The 20,145-nt window shown below is 32.8% G+C and overlaps 1 protein-coding gene across 4 annotated transcripts in view; it reads right to left on the bottom strand.

The window, feature by feature from the left end:
• Window positions 1–402: 402 nt before the first annotated feature.
• The window catches only part of LOC118189566 (uncharacterized), a 288,905-nt gene continuing 269,162 nt past the window's right edge, over window positions 403–20,145 (bottom strand). For 2 of the 4 annotated variants that reach the window (XM_035360186.2, XM_035360185.2), the window contains exons 3-5: window positions 7,161–7,271; window positions 3,809–3,904; window positions 403–3,614 (exon numbers count right to left, since the gene is read on the bottom strand). In XM_035360186.2, the coding sequence (XP_035216077.1) occupies window positions 3,270–3,614; window positions 3,809–3,904; window positions 7,161–7,271 (552 nt within the window). In that variant the 3' untranslated portion in view covers window positions 403–3,269. The remainder of the gene's footprint in view (window positions 3,615–3,808; window positions 3,905–7,160; window positions 7,272–20,145) is intronic. The other 2 variants (XM_035360187.2, XM_085811487.1) reach the window with 2 other exon arrangements.

Raw genomic sequence — 20,145 nt, 5'->3', positions numbered from 1 at the left:
GCTTTTCCAGACGATCTAATCTACTCGTACCTCGTTAAAGTTTATTTAAATCATTGCTGAATGGTATGAATGGGTGTATCTTGCTAGGCCAATGATTCGTAACTTTGCCTTCCCTCTTCCACCTATCTAACGTTCGCAGCAAGTGATATCTTTATGAAAAATATATTTACCCTTATGTTAAGTGAGTGATATGACAGGTCACTCAAGGATACAAACCATTCTTTTTTGCGCTTTCAGAAATTCCGAATAAATTTGGCCACGAAAGATTGCTGTAGGTATTGTGGAAGCAATTTCTTTAATACTATAATTACCTATAGTAGCAAACCGAAATCATATAATTCATTTCCCGAGAGTGTAGGAAGTATTTTAAGAGGAGCTATACTGAAATGAAACAAAAGCATATCATGGCTAAAAATTGCATTTATTCACAAAAATAGCTTTCAACGACATTAGCACCACGATACATTTTCATATTACAACATACCTCGAATTTTTAAATTAAACAGATAGGAACCACGATGAGAAAATTATTAACACAGAAATCACGTCCATTTTTTCACATCATCCATACATCTGGCAGACGATTCTATTTACACAGCCAGACTCTCTTGAAAAAACGAGGACATGGAATTAAGAACATATTATGAGTTTGAGTTTAAAAAGACAGAGAGATGAAATCAAATATGTATTAGTTATAAATTGTCTTCATTTAGAAGATTAATTGAAAAAAAGATGCTACCCGAAAAATGAAAATGTAATATTGAATCCTGGGCTGTTATTGTGTTTTTTGAGACTCTCAGTCAAAATATAATGCAGCAAAAATTTTGCTGATCATATTCTTCGAATTTTATAACAAATTACAATGACTTTCTTGCTGCGATTTCATTGACCTGTTCTTGTGACATATTAAATGTTCTTAATTCACTGTCTGCTAGCTTTTGATCGAGAATTGTTTCTTACAGTTAGGGCCGGCGCCAGACCGTGTGCAACCGATGCGACCGCACCGGGCGGTAGAATTAATAGCGGCAAAATCTTTAGATTTTAGAAAGGAATCTGGCGCAGAATTTTGGAGTCGCGAAATTTGCACCGGACGGCAAAAAGTCTAGTGCCGACCCTGCTTAGAATTCATACAATCACATGCATACACACAAATATGTACAGATAAATATATTGTAAAATACAAATTTGATAGAAAAATTAAAAAAGTATACAAAATTAAGTAAGTGGGAGTAACACTGTAGTGATCGAAAAAAATTCTGAAATTTTTGCTCAATAGGTATTTATGCATTTTGGAATAAAATTATTCTCTACAAAATTTAGACAAGCTTTCTGTTCATTTTTACGAGACTTGTAAAATATATTTTAAAAAAAAAACCCGGAATTAAGTAGAAGTATTCTTAACTTAAATTTCACAAAAATGTTTTTGAAAACAGGGCACATAAAAAAGGGACAATACAAATTAAAATATTAAAAAAGTACACTTTGAACATGTAATAATAATAATAATAAAAAAAAAAGGTAAATAAAGAGCATTTCTAGTTTAAAAAATTATGGCGTTTCTACTTTATAAAGAAGTTTGACTGAACACGTCACTGGGTGGGATGAATCTCAATCCAAAAATTAAAGCTTAAAAAATACACATTTCGAAGTTTCTTCTAATACATTTTAAATAATCTAACAATTAAAAAAATTAAATACAAAATATACACGTAACCACATTAAAAAGTTTAAAACGTTTATAAATTAATACAATTTTTTAAATGCTAAATTAATAAGTGAATTGCTATTAAGCTCTTAAAATAATTTAAAAAAATTTTAATGAATGAACGTTCAATATTTTAAATGCAAAAATGAAATCGCAGAATGCGAATGAATATGCAATCGTTAAGTAAAAAGCCTAAAATCATGAATTATTTAAACTTCAAAATTGGCATTAAAAGTTTAAAATTTTTTAACATTCAGCAAAACGTCAATCAAAAGTAAAATATGCAAACTTCAACTGGGCCTGGCCCTTTAGGAACACGATAAACTTCAGAGAAATAACTTTTAAAAACTCAAAAGCTGATTCATTGCCATTCGAGTACATTACGCTTCCTTGAGTATAACTGTTGACGAGTGTTCACCCATCCATATGGAGAAAGTAATATTCACTTGTGAGGAGGTATTACAAATAAAAAATAAATAAATAAATAAGACATTCTTCAGCAAATGATTGAGTTCAGTGAAGGAAAAAGAAAACGTCCGGACACAGTTTTCAACAAAATGTTTTTCACTTGTTGCAGTGCGAGATATAGAAGCATCATTGTTTTTTTTTCCGAGATACGGATTGCACAGCGGTAACAGAAAATGGTGGAAATCTTTACTTTCCATTTTTCCACCTGTTGCAGACAATATTTCACTGCAGTCTTTAGTTCAACATTTTTTGGACACATAGAATCATCACAAAACAGAACACCTATATAGTACAGGAATACTCTTAAGATTAAGATGTTTAAAATTTTCCAGTGAGTCCCCAGCAAGAAAGATCTGAAAAGTGTTCCACTGGCACATATACGAAATCACTAGTTCATTGAATGGCAAGGTGAAAATTGGCAAAATGTTTGGATGAAGGGTAAAATTCTTAAAGTTTCTTGCCGTTGAGATGTCCACATTCCGTTTCAGTTGTTAGCATTTTAATTAGAATAGCTTTTGGAGATTTAACTTCAATTTACCAAAGATCTATAAACTTAGTTATTTTTTTTAATTTCATCTTCTTTATGACACTGTTGGTTATATATAACAAGCATATTCATAGAAAAATACCCGTTTCTTAAACGATTTCTTTTTCAGTGAAAAATCTAACTTCACACATTCTTTTGCCCTTCTGCGAAACTCTTCAACCTCTGTGGAGAAGAATTAGATAGGAATTCAGAAAATTCATCATCCAATACTTTTTCCTTGGAAGCATAGATAAATTTTTGAATCAAAATAATTTTTGATCCACAACTTGTAATGTAGTTCATTTATTTACCGACTTTAACTGATGCATTTTCGAAACTATCATCGATTAATCATGAATCAAGTGGACTGTCAGGAGACATCTTGATTAAAATCGAGCTTCCTTTATGCTTTTCTAAGAGAAGGGAAAATGTATAAACAAAAATAAATGTCTTAAAATTTTTTAAAAAATAAAAAAGATGATGATCGCCCAGAAGAGTCCATAGGATTAAAAAAATAAATTAAAATATAAATAAAAGATCACAGCATTGGATATTACATATCTTCCCACGTTATAACGTCCGATCGAGCCTGTACTCAAAAAGTTTCTCAACAAAGTCCGTGGCGACGATATAATCCCGCAGGATTATATAATCCCGAGTAACGCGCTGGGAATGAGAGGGTACGTCTCGGTATTTTTCATTCATAACATCACGCAGCACGTCGCGCGAAGGTCGCACGTTGAGGGAGCTGAGGCCCAGCTGGAGTTCGCACAGTAGTTGTGTCAGATGATTCTCGACTTCACGGAAGGCGTTGACGAACTGTCCACCATGGAACAACTGGTCCAAGATAATGCGCTCGATGCCCACCGCAAAGAACTGCAGGAACTCGAACGACTTGAGGAAGGCTTCCTCCTTCTGGAAAGACAAAAAGGAATCGATAATTTAAACCTTATAACGAAAAAAAACAACAAAACAAAACAAAAAAAAAAAAAAAAAAAAGAATCAGCATCTCAAAGGCCATAACACAGTGAGCATTTCGAATTAAAAAAATTCCTCTCAGCTCTACTGATCAGAATAGACGAAAATGGCATAACTGCAGAAACACTAACCGAGGTATTTTTCGTCTTTTGATTGGCAACCAAGCTGGGTCTTCGAGAGGTCCAAGCTAGTTCCAAGTTTTCCGAAATATTGTCCAGTGTGATGGCCTTAAATATACAGCAAAATTAAAAACATACTTTAATACATGTAAGAAGTTCATAAGAAATCATTCGCATTTGAAGATTCTGAAATAATCCAAACTCTGAATATGATTTTAAAACTATAAAAAATTATTCATCTGACAGAATTACTTGACTTAGAAAAGGAAAACGGTCTTTCAAAATGCCCATCTTCTAACCTAACATCAAATATATAACTTGTCATTTATTAGTTGTCAGCCTGTTACAGTAGGTAAGCATTTACAATAAATTAATATTATTTGATGATGTAATCTACTTAAATCAGTATTTTAATAATCGCACATAAATGGCATACGAGAATATTTGTCTCATTTGGTTATGAGCAACAGTTTCTGAGCAGAAAAAGGACCCCAAGTATCATACCATAATTCCTGAATAGTGGAATATTTCAATTCTCATAATTTCTGAATTAGGCAGCTTATAAAAGGAAAACCATTTGATCAATGAATAAAATTCTTGCACTGGAATTATCAAGGCACTGAGTAAATTTACACCGTTCATATTCGAATTTCGAATATGAGTCTAATTTGAAAAAATCTTCGAAAAACGTAGAATCACTTTGAGTGCATAATTTGGTCGCAATAAGCTCTTCCAGAATGAGTAACCTCTGTTCATTTTCAAGTTTAAAGTCTATAGCCAAATCATCTATTATAGTAAAACAACGCTACAGAATTTGCGTGGAGGAGAGCATGTAGAGTGAAACTGGTTCAGATATTTTTTTCTCTGATAATAAAAGTATAAAGAATCTATAGCAATAAGCTTTATTTTGAACGAAAGCAAATTGAGAAGAAACGACAGGGTTCAGAAATTATATCTATTCAGTAGAATATCAGTCGCTGGAGTAAAAACTAATTGATTAATCTGAGATAATTCGTCTCTTTTAAAACATTTTAAGTTCAGATCGAGAGCTGTATAACAACATGGAACAATGATTGCAGTCTAGCTAATAGTTCATAAAATTAATAAGATATCATTACGTCTATCATCGAGCCATATACACTGTTGATCATTACACTGGAAATTACAGTGGATGCACTGGAAAGTCATTTAATAAGAATAATATTTATTTTAGAAACACCTTCTTGTGGGAGGATGAAATTAAAACTGCAGGCAGTTTTCAGGTACACAACAGCCTAGTATCGGTAAGCCACGCACCCATTGGACAGCTAGGCAACGTACAGTCTCGCAATGTGATACTGAAAAATATAACGACAGTGGCCCCCGAAGATATAGCATAGCGATGGGTATTAAAGCCTCGATAACGTGAAGGTGGCTTGTCAAAATACCAAATATACATACTAGGTATAATTGTGATGTTCACCCAATGGCATTTCCACGAGCTTGCCCTGTAACACAATGAAAAATATTACCTCTTCCGATTGCTGTTTCCATACATGGATACAGCCATCGTCGTTCTCTAAGCAAAAGCAGGAAAGCATCAAGTAAGCCGAAGCAGTGATTGCTTGGCTGGCAATCCATATCGCTGTAGACATCATAGCACTTTACATGGGGATACTTGATGTTTTGCAACACACCCAATCTTCTAACTCAGGACAATTTGTGTGGCTGTACGATCTCTAACAGAGATGCGGAAAAGTTGTCCGTCATTTCGAGCACTTATTCGCGAAGGATATTCAGGTCTCGCCCTTCACTACATTTGGCCCTTCTTAGACCTATCGTTTATAAATTCGTCACTGGTTCTTGACTAAAAGCGAATTTCTCGTTACGATAATCCGCAATCACGGTAGGTTATAGTTCTCCCAAGATCGTATTTTGAGACGAGATACTACGAGTTTCTTTTTCTTATACAAAGCATAACATGACCTCCAACATAAAAAAGCTGTCAGTAAATACATTTTCTGGATGAAAAATCGGCATTTCTATCTGCCTTCATATTGCTGCAAAGTGCCATTAGGTTGGCTGGTAATGAGCCCATGCTGGGAACGTTTTATCATTTGCAAATTCAACTTGCTCTATCTTGCAAATTTCAGGTTTACTGTGAACTTTTTTTGTCGTTCTTTTAAGGTTTACTGCGGACAGTTTTAATTGCCAACAGCGTAATAATAATAACTATGCTTAGCTTATTGAAAAAAAAAAAAAAGTAAATAAAACAGCTTGAATAATATATAACCCTAACCATCCGAACTAAAAAGTTCTAAAGACTGTGAATTTCTTATTAAATAGTCATCGGAAAATCAAAAGACAGGTAACATCAGGGTCGGCGCTAAGCTTTTTGCCGCCCGTGCAAATTCTGCCACTTGCTTTCTTATTTCTAATTTTAAGAGTTTTGTTGCCCCCAAGTTCTCGCCCGATGCGACTGCGCCAGTTACACCGGCTCTGGAGCCAGCCTTGGGTAACACAGAATATAAAAGAAAACTATGAAAAAAAAGAGATCCTAAATCTAAGTGTTGGAAGTGCAGTGAAAAGAGACTAAATTGTGTAAAATCATTTTTTTCATCTGAGAGGCGTCACAGAAATAGTGGAATTCAATTTCAAGACACGAGTACAGTTGATTAATCCTATTCAACTGTTTTCTGTCTGAAAGTAAAACAACTGATCGCTTTGCTTTTATTACAGATACTTCCAAAAATGAGCACTATTTTTCATGAACACAGTATTATAAAAAATTAGCGTTTACACCAAGATGGCCACAATAAGAGTAATCCAAGTATGCTGCAAAATGATTGATTTCATTTGACTATCCGGGTTATCTACTTTAAGATGAATTTTATAAGAAAACAGTGATTTTTGTATGAATATAGGATAACTTAAGAAAAGTTTTATGCCATTTGCTCCATCCTTGAGTTTATAGTTATTCTTATACAGATTTCAAACTAATTTACTTCCTTCATATTTTTTATTTCAGAATTCAACACTATGAAGGTAACTGCGATCTTTATTATATCCCGTTTTTATTTTATCTTTTTGGTAAACGAGACTTGATAAAAGCGAAAAATAAATAGCAATTTTCATATGATTTATTGCTGATAAATCAACAAATCATATGATTAAATTTTGGGTCATTCAGTTAATGATTCAATTACCTATCTATTTTTCTTTTTTGATAAAATAACTCGTTTATCACGAACAGGAAATATGCTGAAATGAAGTAAATTTTTCTCGTCTATAAAAGTATTAACCACTAACATTAATTCGATTGCTAATACAGAATCAGTGTTACTTTCGAGTAATCACTATTCATGCATTAAAGAAAGTAACTTACTGTAATGGCTCGGAAGACACTCATGTTTGTAGGTGGAATCTTTGGCAACCAGTTTTGGTTCAGATCTTGTGTGCCACTCACATAATCTGAATCGTAATAATAGAACTTCAACTGAAAAAGAAAAAAATTATAAATTCTACAAGTAATTTTATAATAAATATTTAATAACAATAATTTTATAATAAATGATAATGAAAGTACTAGCTAAGTGCATTACAAAAGAATTGTCTTCAGAAACAATGTCTTCAAAAGCAGCAAAATCTATGCAAACACAAAATTTGCAACATCGTAAAATCAAAACCAGTAGTTCCACCATTCAGTTATAACCCATTAAAGGGACAAAAAGTACCAAAGTTTAGCATGTTGTACCTCCGTCGTTTCATCTCTCTTGCTATTGCCAATTTGTTCTTCAAGAGTAATTTCGTTTTTCTGATAAAGCAATATCAGCAAGCCGAAGTACATTATCACGTACTTGAAAACACACATACTTGAAAAGGACGCACCTTTTGAACTCAAATTTTGCTTCGGTTTATAAATTAATAGAAATTGTATGAAAATTAATATGAATTGTCTGAGAGTAATAAATCAAATATCAGTTAGTTCGATGAATAAACATGGTATAATACAGAGAAAGTCGACAGCAGAAAATACCATGCCTTTCCTTGTAAAGGTCTCATAATCTGGAAGCTTATTTATTTGTGAGTCTGGTTATGACATATAATGGTAAGGCTGATGTTTCAGAGACCTCATCTTGGCCCTCTCTACGCAGAGTAACAGTGTGCCATTACCATTCAAGTCACGGTATAACGTCATTCATAAAACAAGAAAAGCTTAATAAAACACATAAGATGGGGAGAGAAAGTGGGGTCTCCCTCACCTAGGTCGGGGTCAAGTAGGTAGCATAGATGCGACACCTCGTATGCTGCTGTGGACACATTTTTCTTCACCTCGAAATTAAAGATATGCTATGCGAAAGCGAAAAGACGCCCTTCGATATTGTAGCAACTGAGGAGGGTAAAGATGGTTTCTGAGAAAAGAGAGGGGGAGAAGGACAATAAGAACACTAATTTTACGCAAAACGTAGCACTTAATATGCTGGAGGTCGTGCAGTCTTTTCCAACCACCTGATGACGGTTTAATTTTGAACAACTCTTGAACGGTGAAAGTCAAATAAGGTAATGATTTTGATCAAGTTTGAAAAATCAATATCAGACAGAATTCGATCAATTGAAAAAAACAGATCGACAGTACATTTTTCGGAAATTCAGATTTCAACGATAGCCTTAGAACTGAAACTGATTTTCTAAAAACTTCATTGTTATATAGATATGACTACTGGTGTACTGAGATGTGTAATAGGGTGCTAGAGACATCTCTTATTAAATACAATAATAGTGGGTATATTTACGAAAATTATCAATTGAATTTATCATAAATCTTACGAATTTGTTTTATTATAAATTGTATCAGGATTATTATTAAAAATGAAATAAAGATATAAATAATTAACAAATACATGCATTTTTCTTTCAGTTATTCGAACAATATAATGAATTTTAAAGATAAATTAAAGATCTTACGCCATAGCTAACAGTAACATATCTGGCTTTCAGCAATTTACCAGACCGCGTGTAATACGTACGAAAGACCTCCGTGGAATGTCAATGTATGTCAGTGCAGCCGAATTCCAAACAAGCATGACATATGTCTCGGGTCTACACTACCAAAGAGGCCTCCAAATCTTCCTATATATAACATATGTGAAATTTCATGTATACTTTCAATTATAAGATATCTATTTCATTGAAAAAATCAGGAAGAATGCCTTCTTAACAATTTTGTCCGGACCTCCAGTTTTCTGAACTGGTCCGTCTATGTCACTTTTTTTATATGAAATCAGTTCCAATCTAAAGCGGAATTTCACTTAATTTGAGTTTAAAGCAATTGGTGCAACTGACATATAAATCTCACGAATAACATAAACTCCCAGGCAGCAGCCTGAGTCATGGCCAGGAATCGAATTTAGGGTGGGTTTACCAGTGTATTTCGTGATTTCAAAACTTGTTTTCTAATCAAATTTACAGCTATATTTAAGTAACATTATTCATAATTACTTAAAAAATACTTTAATGATAAGTAACACCTTACTCTATTAATTTAACGATAAAATTTTTTAAAAAGAACTATAAGCTAGAAAAAGAAGCATAAAAACAAAAAGAAGCATTACAACATTAAAAGAAGAAATGAAATCAAGAAGATTAAAGACATTTATGTATGAAATTTTTCATCGTACCTTAACCAGGTGAATGCAGGAACGCGAATAGATAACACTTATATTATACCCATGTAAATAAGTTACCACTCTTTTAAAGTATATATTACGGAATTCGCTTTCTGCTGCGATATTTTGGAACAGTCCTTGATCCAAAATGTCCATTTAAAATATTAAATATCTTTGATAATCCACGTGGTGGATGTAACCGGTCTATTAATGATTTTGTTAAATAGTTCAAAACCCAGTGGAAGTTTCCAATGATTTTTTAAGGAGATGGAATATTTTACCCACTTAATTTTAAACTATAAACTGAGAGTGTAGATCGCTGGTCTAGACAACATTTAACGTTTTCTTACAGCTTCGTACAAATAAGTTTTTCACGACATTCTAAATTTTAGACATTGCGCTATTTATATAAAGTAACTTAACACTAAGACAAATGAATAAAACGTTAACATTGAATGTGCTTGTGAAATGTTTTATGTTTAAAAGAAATAAGTTCACTTTTATCTACCGAATAAACTGTATCCAAGTGCTACATTTACATTTAAAGAAATGAATGTGGTTACGTGCTTTTGGCTCACAACCTGTTAACACATATTCAGTGGTTTAACGGTAGAACCGGTTATAGAAAATTCCAATACATTGACACCCTCAGTAGCTATAAAAAGCCTTTATTTGCATTGAAATCATTTCCTGAATTTCATCATCTTTGGTTTCATCTCGCATACACGCATGTTGACGTCACAGTAAACCATCTCACCATTAGATCTTTAGTGGTTACGTCATCTTCTACCGTCAGGAATTTGATTGTCATTCATACTTGCTATTGAGCTAGGGCGGAGAAATATTTAAAAAATATTTTGGACTTAAGAACTGCTTAAGAGTCTATGTTACCTTACTTTCTACAAATAACAAGAATGATTATTTTATTTATCACTGCGATAAGTTAATCATTTAAACAAAATATGTTTCTGAACTTTTAATATTCATCAATGGGAACAAGGTTCTTAAACTTTTTAATGTTCGTGTACACTTCACATGAATGATTTTTATAAACATTTGTATCATTGGTATGCTTCCATGAAAATGTTTCTAACGCAATGTATTATGTACCTCAGTTAGAGAACTTATATTATTCTTCTACCTGTGCATGGTAATCTGCATATTGTTATCATAAATGCACATCAAATATAACATACGGATATACAAACATTTTTTGTTCCTTATAGAAATTTTTTCAAGAAACAAAGCAGTTAATAATGAATTCTTTTTTATGCTCAGAAATGAATAATGTCCTAATAATAATAAAATGCTTGGGAAAAAAAAGGATTTGTTAAGAGAATAAATAAAATTTAGATTAGAGTGCTTCTCTCACAACACTTGTGTGTCCTAAGTTATATATAATATTTCAAAAATTAACAAATAAATTTTTTATTTAAAATAGGAAATAAATCTCTAGTCTTGAGTATTATTCATTCTTCTGTATATTTACATTTGTATATTTGCATACGTATAAAACTGTCATTTGAGCTGTTCTCCGTAGCACAAATGGATTCCTAAACTGTTTATATCTTTCTAAAACTGTTCATATCTTGAAGGTTCGGGTGTTACTTTTCATATATTAGTAATCAATTCCACAGATTCATACATATCCTCTTAAAGGTATAAACTGTTTTCTTTTTACACTGCTTGCCCAAAAGTTCTTGTAAACTAAACGACGTGTATCTAATTCACGATATTACTTACGAAACGTAGTATTCAAGGAACATGAGGAATACATGACTTTTAAATCCACTTCAGGAGTAATAAGCTTTAATGAGGAAAGAAAACTTTACCTATATATATTCATTGAAGAAAATTAATCTATCGATATTTCTATTGATTCAAAATAAAATCGATTGACGTAAATTCAGAAATAAAATAAATATAATTTATTATTATTATTACAACTTATTTAAGGCATTCAGTCGAAAAATTAATTTACAAATAACTGCAATTTAGACACACTAGAAGACATTTTACAGGAAAAACTCATGCCATTAAACATGAAAATGTTAGACCTCCAAGGAATCTGTTTCTCGTGTAGTTCATTCATTAATCATAGTGTCTTGTTAATTTTAATTAAATTTAAAAAATGGGTTTCGCAAGAGATTATTTCAAGTAAATCCTTTGCTTTAAATATGATCACGGATACTGTTTATAATCAATGTGAAAACAGTCCGAGTGTCTAGTAATAAAATCCTATTGCTGCTTATAAAGTAACTTATATTCTAGCGGTGATAACGTATATCAGTTCTTTATCAGCGCCTAAAATGGAACTAGTCATCGGAAAGAAATAAGAGTAGAAATTGTCTGAAGACAGAAGGCATCGACACGCACCGTAAAGAATAGTTAAAGATGCAAGTGAGGCTATTTCAGGTGGTCTCGAAATCCGACAGAAATTTTTACCGAAAAATGATTGGCAGCGTTTTCCGGTTCCTCAAAAACATTTTGCTCCAATCTTTTTTTCTCCCCCCCCCCGCCCGCCCGATATAGAGAGATGCGCGTCATGAACCTCGTTCGTGTTGAACCTACGGCCAGCAAATCTGACAGTTTAAAAGCCGAAAAATACAAACAAACGAAGGGGGGTTGTTCTTGCAGCAATGGAGCTATCAAATCGAACACAACACTGCCCACGCATTTATGACAGGTAGAGAGGGATTCGAGCCCCCTCTCCTCCTCTTAGGAAATCGTGGGAAGAAGGTCGAGGGCGGTGGGGAGATGCATTAACTCGTACGAGATAACCTGCAACAGCTCTGGCTACCCACCCACAGGGGTCATGTGACATCACAGGAGACCGACGCCTGTGACGTCACGGTTCGGCGGTAAATCGGTGACTGAGTCACTGGGTCGTTGGACATCGTTATTCAGTGGTCAACAGCCTCACCCTCGCCGCTGCTGGATTCATTACTGCGCCCTGCCTTTAGCTGATCGCCATGGCTTCTGTTTCCATGAATGGGTGACAAATGCTCATCCAAAAAGAAAAGCTCCGGTTGCAGTCATTCACCTCAGATAGTTAAGACCTTTGATTTTGTAGGATCCTAACAAACATGTTGAGCATTAAACCTTCAAAAACTACGTTTTCGATTGCCGATTGAGGACTTCTACGTGCGTTTTCTCTCCGCATACATTTGAGGACGAAATTCACAATTCTAGTAAATATAGCAAGGGCTATAAAAAATCGGAAAGCGGCTAAATACAAAAAGATCCCCTTTGCTAGAAAATTGGATTCTGTCTCTAATTGGAAATAGTATTTCAGCCAGAATATTTTAAGATCCAAGACTAATATCCCAATACTATGCTTACCATTAGGTGACGAGATTCATTATTTAGAGAAATTTAGGAAAATTTCACGTCTGTAACTACTCTGCACACAGTTTCACAGACAGAAATATGACTTTTCTTTTCAGATACTTCTGTAACAGTTTCTTTCCTTATAGTAAGGTTTAGAATCGAACAAGACTCGTGTTTCTTGAAATGTAAATTAGATATTAGAAAAGGTTATATTCTTAAATAACTTACGGAGTATTGTCGGACTATCAGACGCATAATTATCATAGAATTGTGTAATTTTCCATTATATATACTAAATAAAAGTTTATTCAGTCACAAATTTAAATGTTATTCAAGCTACAATAGAAACAGAGAAATGTAGAAAAACTTGAAAGCTAGAAAAAAATTAAGGGATTCAATTAAAAAAATAAGCATTCATATAAGCATTAACCAATTATAAGACACACATGAACAAAAAATAGATAAAGAAACAATAAAATTAATTGATTAGGGGTCTACAAGTTGGTGAGAAAAAATTCCTGTTTTAGGGGAAAATGAAGAAAATTTACCTAAAATAACTATGGACGAGTCAATACAAGATGAAAAAGTGAATAGCCACCAATATTGTTTCTACAAACCAAAATAATACAATGAACAAAACTATGCTCTAAAACTAAACTAAGAAAGATTAAGTTTTATCAAGTGATTTTATTTCCACACAGAATAAGGAAGGTAGATTCCTTAGAAGATCAAAACTGGGATATGCTTCTTCCGAATGAACATTGCTATTAAAACATGGACAGTAATTGCAAATTTAATAAAAAAATAGTAATCAAACATTTATTAGGTCTCTACATCCGCACTTACTAAGGAAGAAAAATTATTCATTCTACATAATGATAGATTTTTTTAAATGTTATTTTCATTAAAATTAACTACTTTGAAAAGAATCAAATCTGCCTGTGATTTAAGAATAGTCTTAAACTTAAGTTAAAGGCAAGAAGAGCAAAACTTGGAGAAGTCAAAATTTCAGTGAGATTCAGAGTTTTCCTACCTGCGGATGATTTTAGACAAATTGCTCACTAGACACAGTGCCAAGAACGGTTAACTATTTGAATATCAGGAGGGTGAAGAAGGATCCTATCTCCTCTTTGTTGTCTGAACGATCGTCTGTCCAGTGGGACGTGATGGAGCGACACCCACGCTCCAAAGAACCCGTTCTTAATGATTATGGCACATTATTTTAATAGCTCCTCTTCGTCCGCTGATGATCTGCAAATAACACAAGCAAAGCATCTGGCACCTACTCACACTGTTGCTCATTCTGGGGCCTACGCGCCCATCGGGAACTTCCCGGTTGCCCGTGGGATTCTGACTCTTTCCTCTTTTCTTATTCATCCCTCTAATTATCACGGTTCTACAGCTTTTCTTAATTTCAAAACAAACTATGACTGTTGACTGATTAGCTGAGTAATTACCGAAATGACAAAGCGATCTTCACTTGCAGTGCTTAAAAATGTATTTAGCTTTAGGTGAAAATTGTTTATGCAGGTACGAATAAATGCATTAGAATTTTGCAATACCATCACAAAACTTAACTTTTTTAAATTGTTGTTGATTTAATCGGCCAAACACAACATCTATCCCTGAATGCTTAAAGTCATAAAATAGGAGGTTCTGAACTCTGAAACTCCCCTTGTCATGCAATTTGGATTCTAATAATGCGGAAAAACAGTAAACGAACAAAAACATGGAATTTTTCAACAGTGTGCAACCAAATATTAGTCTGCTTTCGGAAACTTCAGCTACATTTTCCCTGTTAAAGATATCAAAAATATTACAAACGGACCAGTTTATGCAAATATATTAATATAAAAATGTTATTTCACTCAATTTTGTTAAATCAAACATTCTTCAATAATGGCATAGGTAAACTTTTTGTAATTAAAATTTGGAGGACTAATGAGAAAATAAAGAATTCGTTGAAACAGTCAACAATCGCAGATTTTAGGGCCACCGAATTAGCTTCTTTTTTATCATTTCAATGACAAAGATTAATTAAGTACACATCGAAGTTAAATCGGTATTTAACTGTAGTATCGCCCATAAGCGAGATTTATACCTAGCCATTTTCAGCATGTCGAAGCCGAAGAATTCAAGAATGAACATTCCTTCATGTAAATATATATGTAAAGGTAAATAACATGAATGTTTAGATATGAGAGATCCTTAGAGAACTTTCCTTTCTAATTCGCTTAGCTGTTTGGGTGCTGCTTTTATCCCTGAAGCTACTGAAACTACATCACAAAATTTTACTCAGTATTAAAAAAAAAAAAAAAAAAAAAAAAAAAAAAAAAAATATTGATCACAAATAAATGTGAAAGGAATTAATGATCTTAAATCAGTAAATGCGTCTTCATTCCGAATTTAGCTTTTAAAGTTATATGCAATGATGTTGTTCTTTCTAGAGTGAATTTTCTATTAACACAGCAATAGCCTTTCTAGTCTTGAGCTATTAAGAAAGGTGGATAAAAAGACTGAATATTGGAAGCGTTGCTTTAGATCCAATAAAGCAGAATAGTTACATGGAAACTTTCGAAGTTGTCTTTATGTACAACGTTAATATCAAATAATATTATTTATGAAGTTTCTACAAAGGTAGCTTCTCCAAAGCAGCAATATTCTAAACTGTGTAATCATAAACGGTTAATTAATTAACTTAGAAGAATTTCCTTTGATCCCTTTTATAATTTTTCCTTGATCTAAAAACCTTATATCTACTTTCCATGTACTTAGTTTAAAACTGTCATAAGATATTTTTTCCTATTACGAGTATAAAAAATAAAACTCCGGTGTCGGATATCGATGAATAGACAAACATAAAGATGCGTTAAAAACGTAAAACTGCATTTTTAATTAGTAAACAGAATAAGCCTCGATACTACTTCTTAATAACATTTTGGCATTATTAATGTTTATGAGAGTTCATAAAATAGCTTTTGTTTGAATAGTAACTTCCATTCAGCGGTTTCATTTTTACTTACAAATGTAAATACTGCAGTTATTTATTACTCAAATTATTTCTGATAAGAAAAAATAAAACCGCATTTCATATGATAAAAAAGGCTACCGTATGTTATGTAAAAAATTAAGGGATTCAATTAAAAAAATAAGCATTCATATAAGCATTAACCAATTATAAGACACACATGAACAAAAAATAGATAAAGAAACAATAAAATTAATTGATTAGGGGTCTAAAAGTTGGTGAGAAAAAATTCCAGTTTTAGGGGAAAATGAAGAAAATTTACCTAAAATGACTATGGACGAGTCAATACAAGATGAAAAAGTGAATAGCCACCAATATTGTTTCTACAAACCAAAATAATACAATGAACAAAACTATGCTCATATAAGAAAGATTAAGTTTTATCAAGTGATTTTATTTCCTTACAGAAAAAGGAAGGTAGATTCCTTAGAAGATCAAAACTGGGATATGCTTCTTCCGAATGAACATTGCTAATATACTCCGAAATAATATATAATATACTCCGAAGGTTTTCCACAGTTTTTGGAATTAAAAATGGTCAAAATACTAACGACTTCGAAATTGCATGTGAAAACATGGATTTTCACCAATATGTGCATATCTTTTTCTCGTGCGAGTGCTGTTGATGAACAAGCGAAGGTTGATAGAAATTCGAATAATTTTCTGCAATTTTGGATTTTAATTATTTGGGAATTTTACACAAGTTAAATTTCACAAATTTTAGAAACGATCAGGTATCCCTGAATTTAAAACGAGGTTAAAAATGGCCAGCATCTGTTCCCAGAGAGAAGTGAAAGACCCCCTTTGTTTACATACAGCTTAAGAGTAAAAAATTAGTTCATTTTCTTTTTAAATGGTTTGCAACAAAACGCCCAAAAAATTTAAATTCTTTCGGAATAGATGCACATAATTAATCGAAAATGACTCCAAAGTAATATTTTTTATTCGAAACCCGTGCTCAGTAACAAAATTTTACCTATTTTAGATTTTATTCTTTTAATTTATTCAATTATTTTCTAAAACTACAACAAAATTTATTGCTCTCAAGGTTAAGTGTCGCACGGTATCTCACATATTACAAAGTATGCAGTCGTGCAGGCTTTCTACAGCATATCAGATGAAAATAAATAAATAAAGGAATTTTGATACGTTAATTTAAATATATAAATTATTTAATGTTCATATTTCCCAAAATGGTCGGCTACGTTTTCCAAGCGAAGCCGGGCCAGCGCTCTGAAACGTTGGGGAGGAGCGGCTGTCCAAAACTTCCATGGTTCGAATGACGAGACGAGAGTATCCGAGAATGATATATCGCTTCGATTCGGATCTCCACTGTTCCGGAAATCAAACGACTCCGTTCACTCTCTCCTTTCCAGCCGTAGTGGTGGGGGTGGGGGAAGAATTCAGAGGTGAAACGAAGTGAAACAGATCCGGTTATCCGATCATAGAATATATATATTCAATTCACAGGGTGGAGAAAATAACAAACGGGAAGACAAATTATGGAAACTGTTGTAAAGATAAGTATTGCTCTTCGATCGGCTTTTATTTGTCGCCGAGAAGAGAAATGGTCAATTATTGCTGTGAGATACTTGCTGTTCATTTTTAATGAAAGTCAGCATTACTTTCACCAGAAACAAAGCCCCTGTTTGTGTCATAATTCCCAGTTTTCTAAAATCTTAGAAATTTGCATTCCTAAAAAATTACATCTGGAGTACTGTCGAAGTCCTCGATGAAAAGAAATAATTCATTTCCATGGCAAGGTAGGGCAATAAGAGTCCATGAGCAAGTATACTGCAGCAATTTCATGGAGCTTTTCCACCATTCTCTCCACTCTGTTTCATTTATCTTCGAATCATTCCTACCACTTTCCCCCCTAGCATTCGAGTCTAAAGAGAAAATTTACATCCGACTCTTATTACAGGTATTTTGTTTTCGGCGGGGGGCGTTAAATATAATATTTTGATTAATTAACTATCATAAAGAACTAAAGGTTTGAATAGTTACTTGCTTTTAAGAAAATTTTCATATTACATTATGTATTTGCATTTAAATCATACTATCATCTAAAATTGATTCCGGAAAATAATTATTGCTATTTCTTACCTTTTACAATTTGACCGCTGATGAGCCTCTTTTCTTTAAAGAAAAAAAGAACCCCTTCCTCGAAATTCCATTTTTAATAAAGAGTTATTTGTATTTTGACACCATGTTATTTGTATTTTAAGAAATTTTCAAGCCAGTCGCTGTTTTCACATTCAACAAACGCACTGAAATGTGTTAACACTGATGCAGAAAGTAATTACATTCAACTTGACATTGACGGTTATTCGTTGTATAATAAATCGACCTGAAAGAAATGGTTTTGAATAAACAAACTATTAGTGCAGACATTGTTCTGCTCGGCATTTCCTGAGAGTACGCTAAGATCAGATATTTGTCAAGCATTTTTGTTTTGTACCTTTACGATATGTTGTATCAGAATTGGTGATTTACATGGCTAATTCACGGATCTTTAGGCGAGCTAATTTCGCTTATTTACACTGCACGGCACGATTAAAAATCAACTCTATGAAATTCATAACAAGATCTGACATAAAAATTAATGATCTCAGATTAATTGAATTTTTGGGATCGAAAGTTGACTGGAAAAATTTAGAAGTTATTCCATTTTTATTAATTACTTCTACGAAGTAGAGGAAGCATTGTAATCGAGAAAAATCTCGGGTTTCATATATTAAAGAAATATCCATTTTGACTCTTTCCGAATCAATTTTAATTACTTCTTTGCTTGACGTCTGTATGTACGGACAAAATAAAAGATTCTTTATTGTAAAACGGATTGTAAAATGGATCCAGGATGGATTTTTTTCGTGACGTCTGTACGTACGCAATTAGGTATGTATGCATCTGGCAAAACTCAAAACGATTGAATAGAACGTTGTAATTTTGTATACAAGACTGCTATAATATCTAGTTACTGACTTCCCTTTTTATTACAATCGGAAAATTATTAGGGAATTTTAGCCTTCGTGTGTTTTGTCTAAATTAAATGACTTAATCCAGATGATAAATCAGAATTGCAATACAGCTTTTTTTACAAACTTTTCTCCATTCAAAAGGTTGAATATGCATTTTGACATATGCATGTAAGATACGATCTTTTATTCCCCTTCCCCTTTTTTTACAGTGACTGACGGTGGAAATATTTCTAGTATATTATTACCGGTAATTCCATTACATTTAAACTAATAAAGGTATTCGTATGGTTATTCAGAAATGACTTATGAGTGTCAGCTTCCTATCCATTGCGAGCTTAGGTGATCTCAGATCTATTTCGTGTTGTCTTCTAAAAAACTCAAAAAGAAAAAAAAAGAGAGATCAGATGTCAGCCACTTATTTCCTTTAAAAGTAGATCTCTTTCCCTTAGCTGAATTTAAAGCAACCTTCTACATATTTTATTACATCATTTGATGCACTACTTAGAGAGTTCACTCAGCAATTATATTCTCGTAAAAGAATAGTTGTTATAATGAGATGCCATCTTAGAAATCAGTCTGCCTGCATATTGGTAGCATTAATACTTCTCAGTCGCATAAAATGCATTGCATGATCTTAAATCTTTACAATATTCAGTTATTACAGTGCATTAAAATTAAGACTGTAATTTAATTACTATTCTTTCCTCGCTTTATGTATTTTCCGTATAATATACTCCGAAGGTTTTCCACAGTTCTTGGAATTAAAAATGGTCAAAATACTAACGACTTCGAAATTGCATGTGAAAACATGGATTTTTCACAAATATGCGTGAGAACATGTATTTTCACCAATATGTGCATATCTTTTTCTCGTGCGAGTGCTGTTGATGAACAAGCGAAGGTTGATAGAAATTCGAATAATTTTCTGCAATTTTGGATTTTAATTATTTGGGAATTTTATACAAATTAAATTTCACAAATTTTAGAAACGATCAGGTATCCCTGAATTTAAAACGAGGTTAAAAATGGCCAGCATCTGTTCCCAGAGATCGATAAGTAAAGGACCTTTAGGCACTCATTTATCCTATTTGAGGTAATATAAATGTAGGAAATTATTCAAAAATTTTCACTGGATGTTAAACCTTTTTTCTTTAAAGCTTGAAGAATGTATTACAAAAATTTTCAAATTTAAATAAATAACTATTTTAAAAATATATCAAATAGACATAATTATTCCCTTATTTTCAAATTCCAGTGTAACTCTGAATTCTAATAAAAATTTGCAGCAACCAATCACACTGACCACTTTCGCTATGTTCAAATTAATGTGCAGTTTTCTCCCTGTAAATTCATGTTCATTTCTTA

Source organism: Stegodyphus dumicola, chromosome 2 (genome assembly GCF_044657685.1).
Source record: "Stegodyphus dumicola isolate Sdum_Otavi_A_Nest chromosome 2, ASM4465768v1".
Taxonomy (NCBI): Eukaryota; Metazoa; Arthropoda; class Arachnida; order Araneae; family Eresidae; genus Stegodyphus; species Stegodyphus dumicola.
The sequence above is the reverse complement of the archived record's forward strand: the minus strand, read 5'-3'. Positions and strand labels throughout refer to the sequence as shown.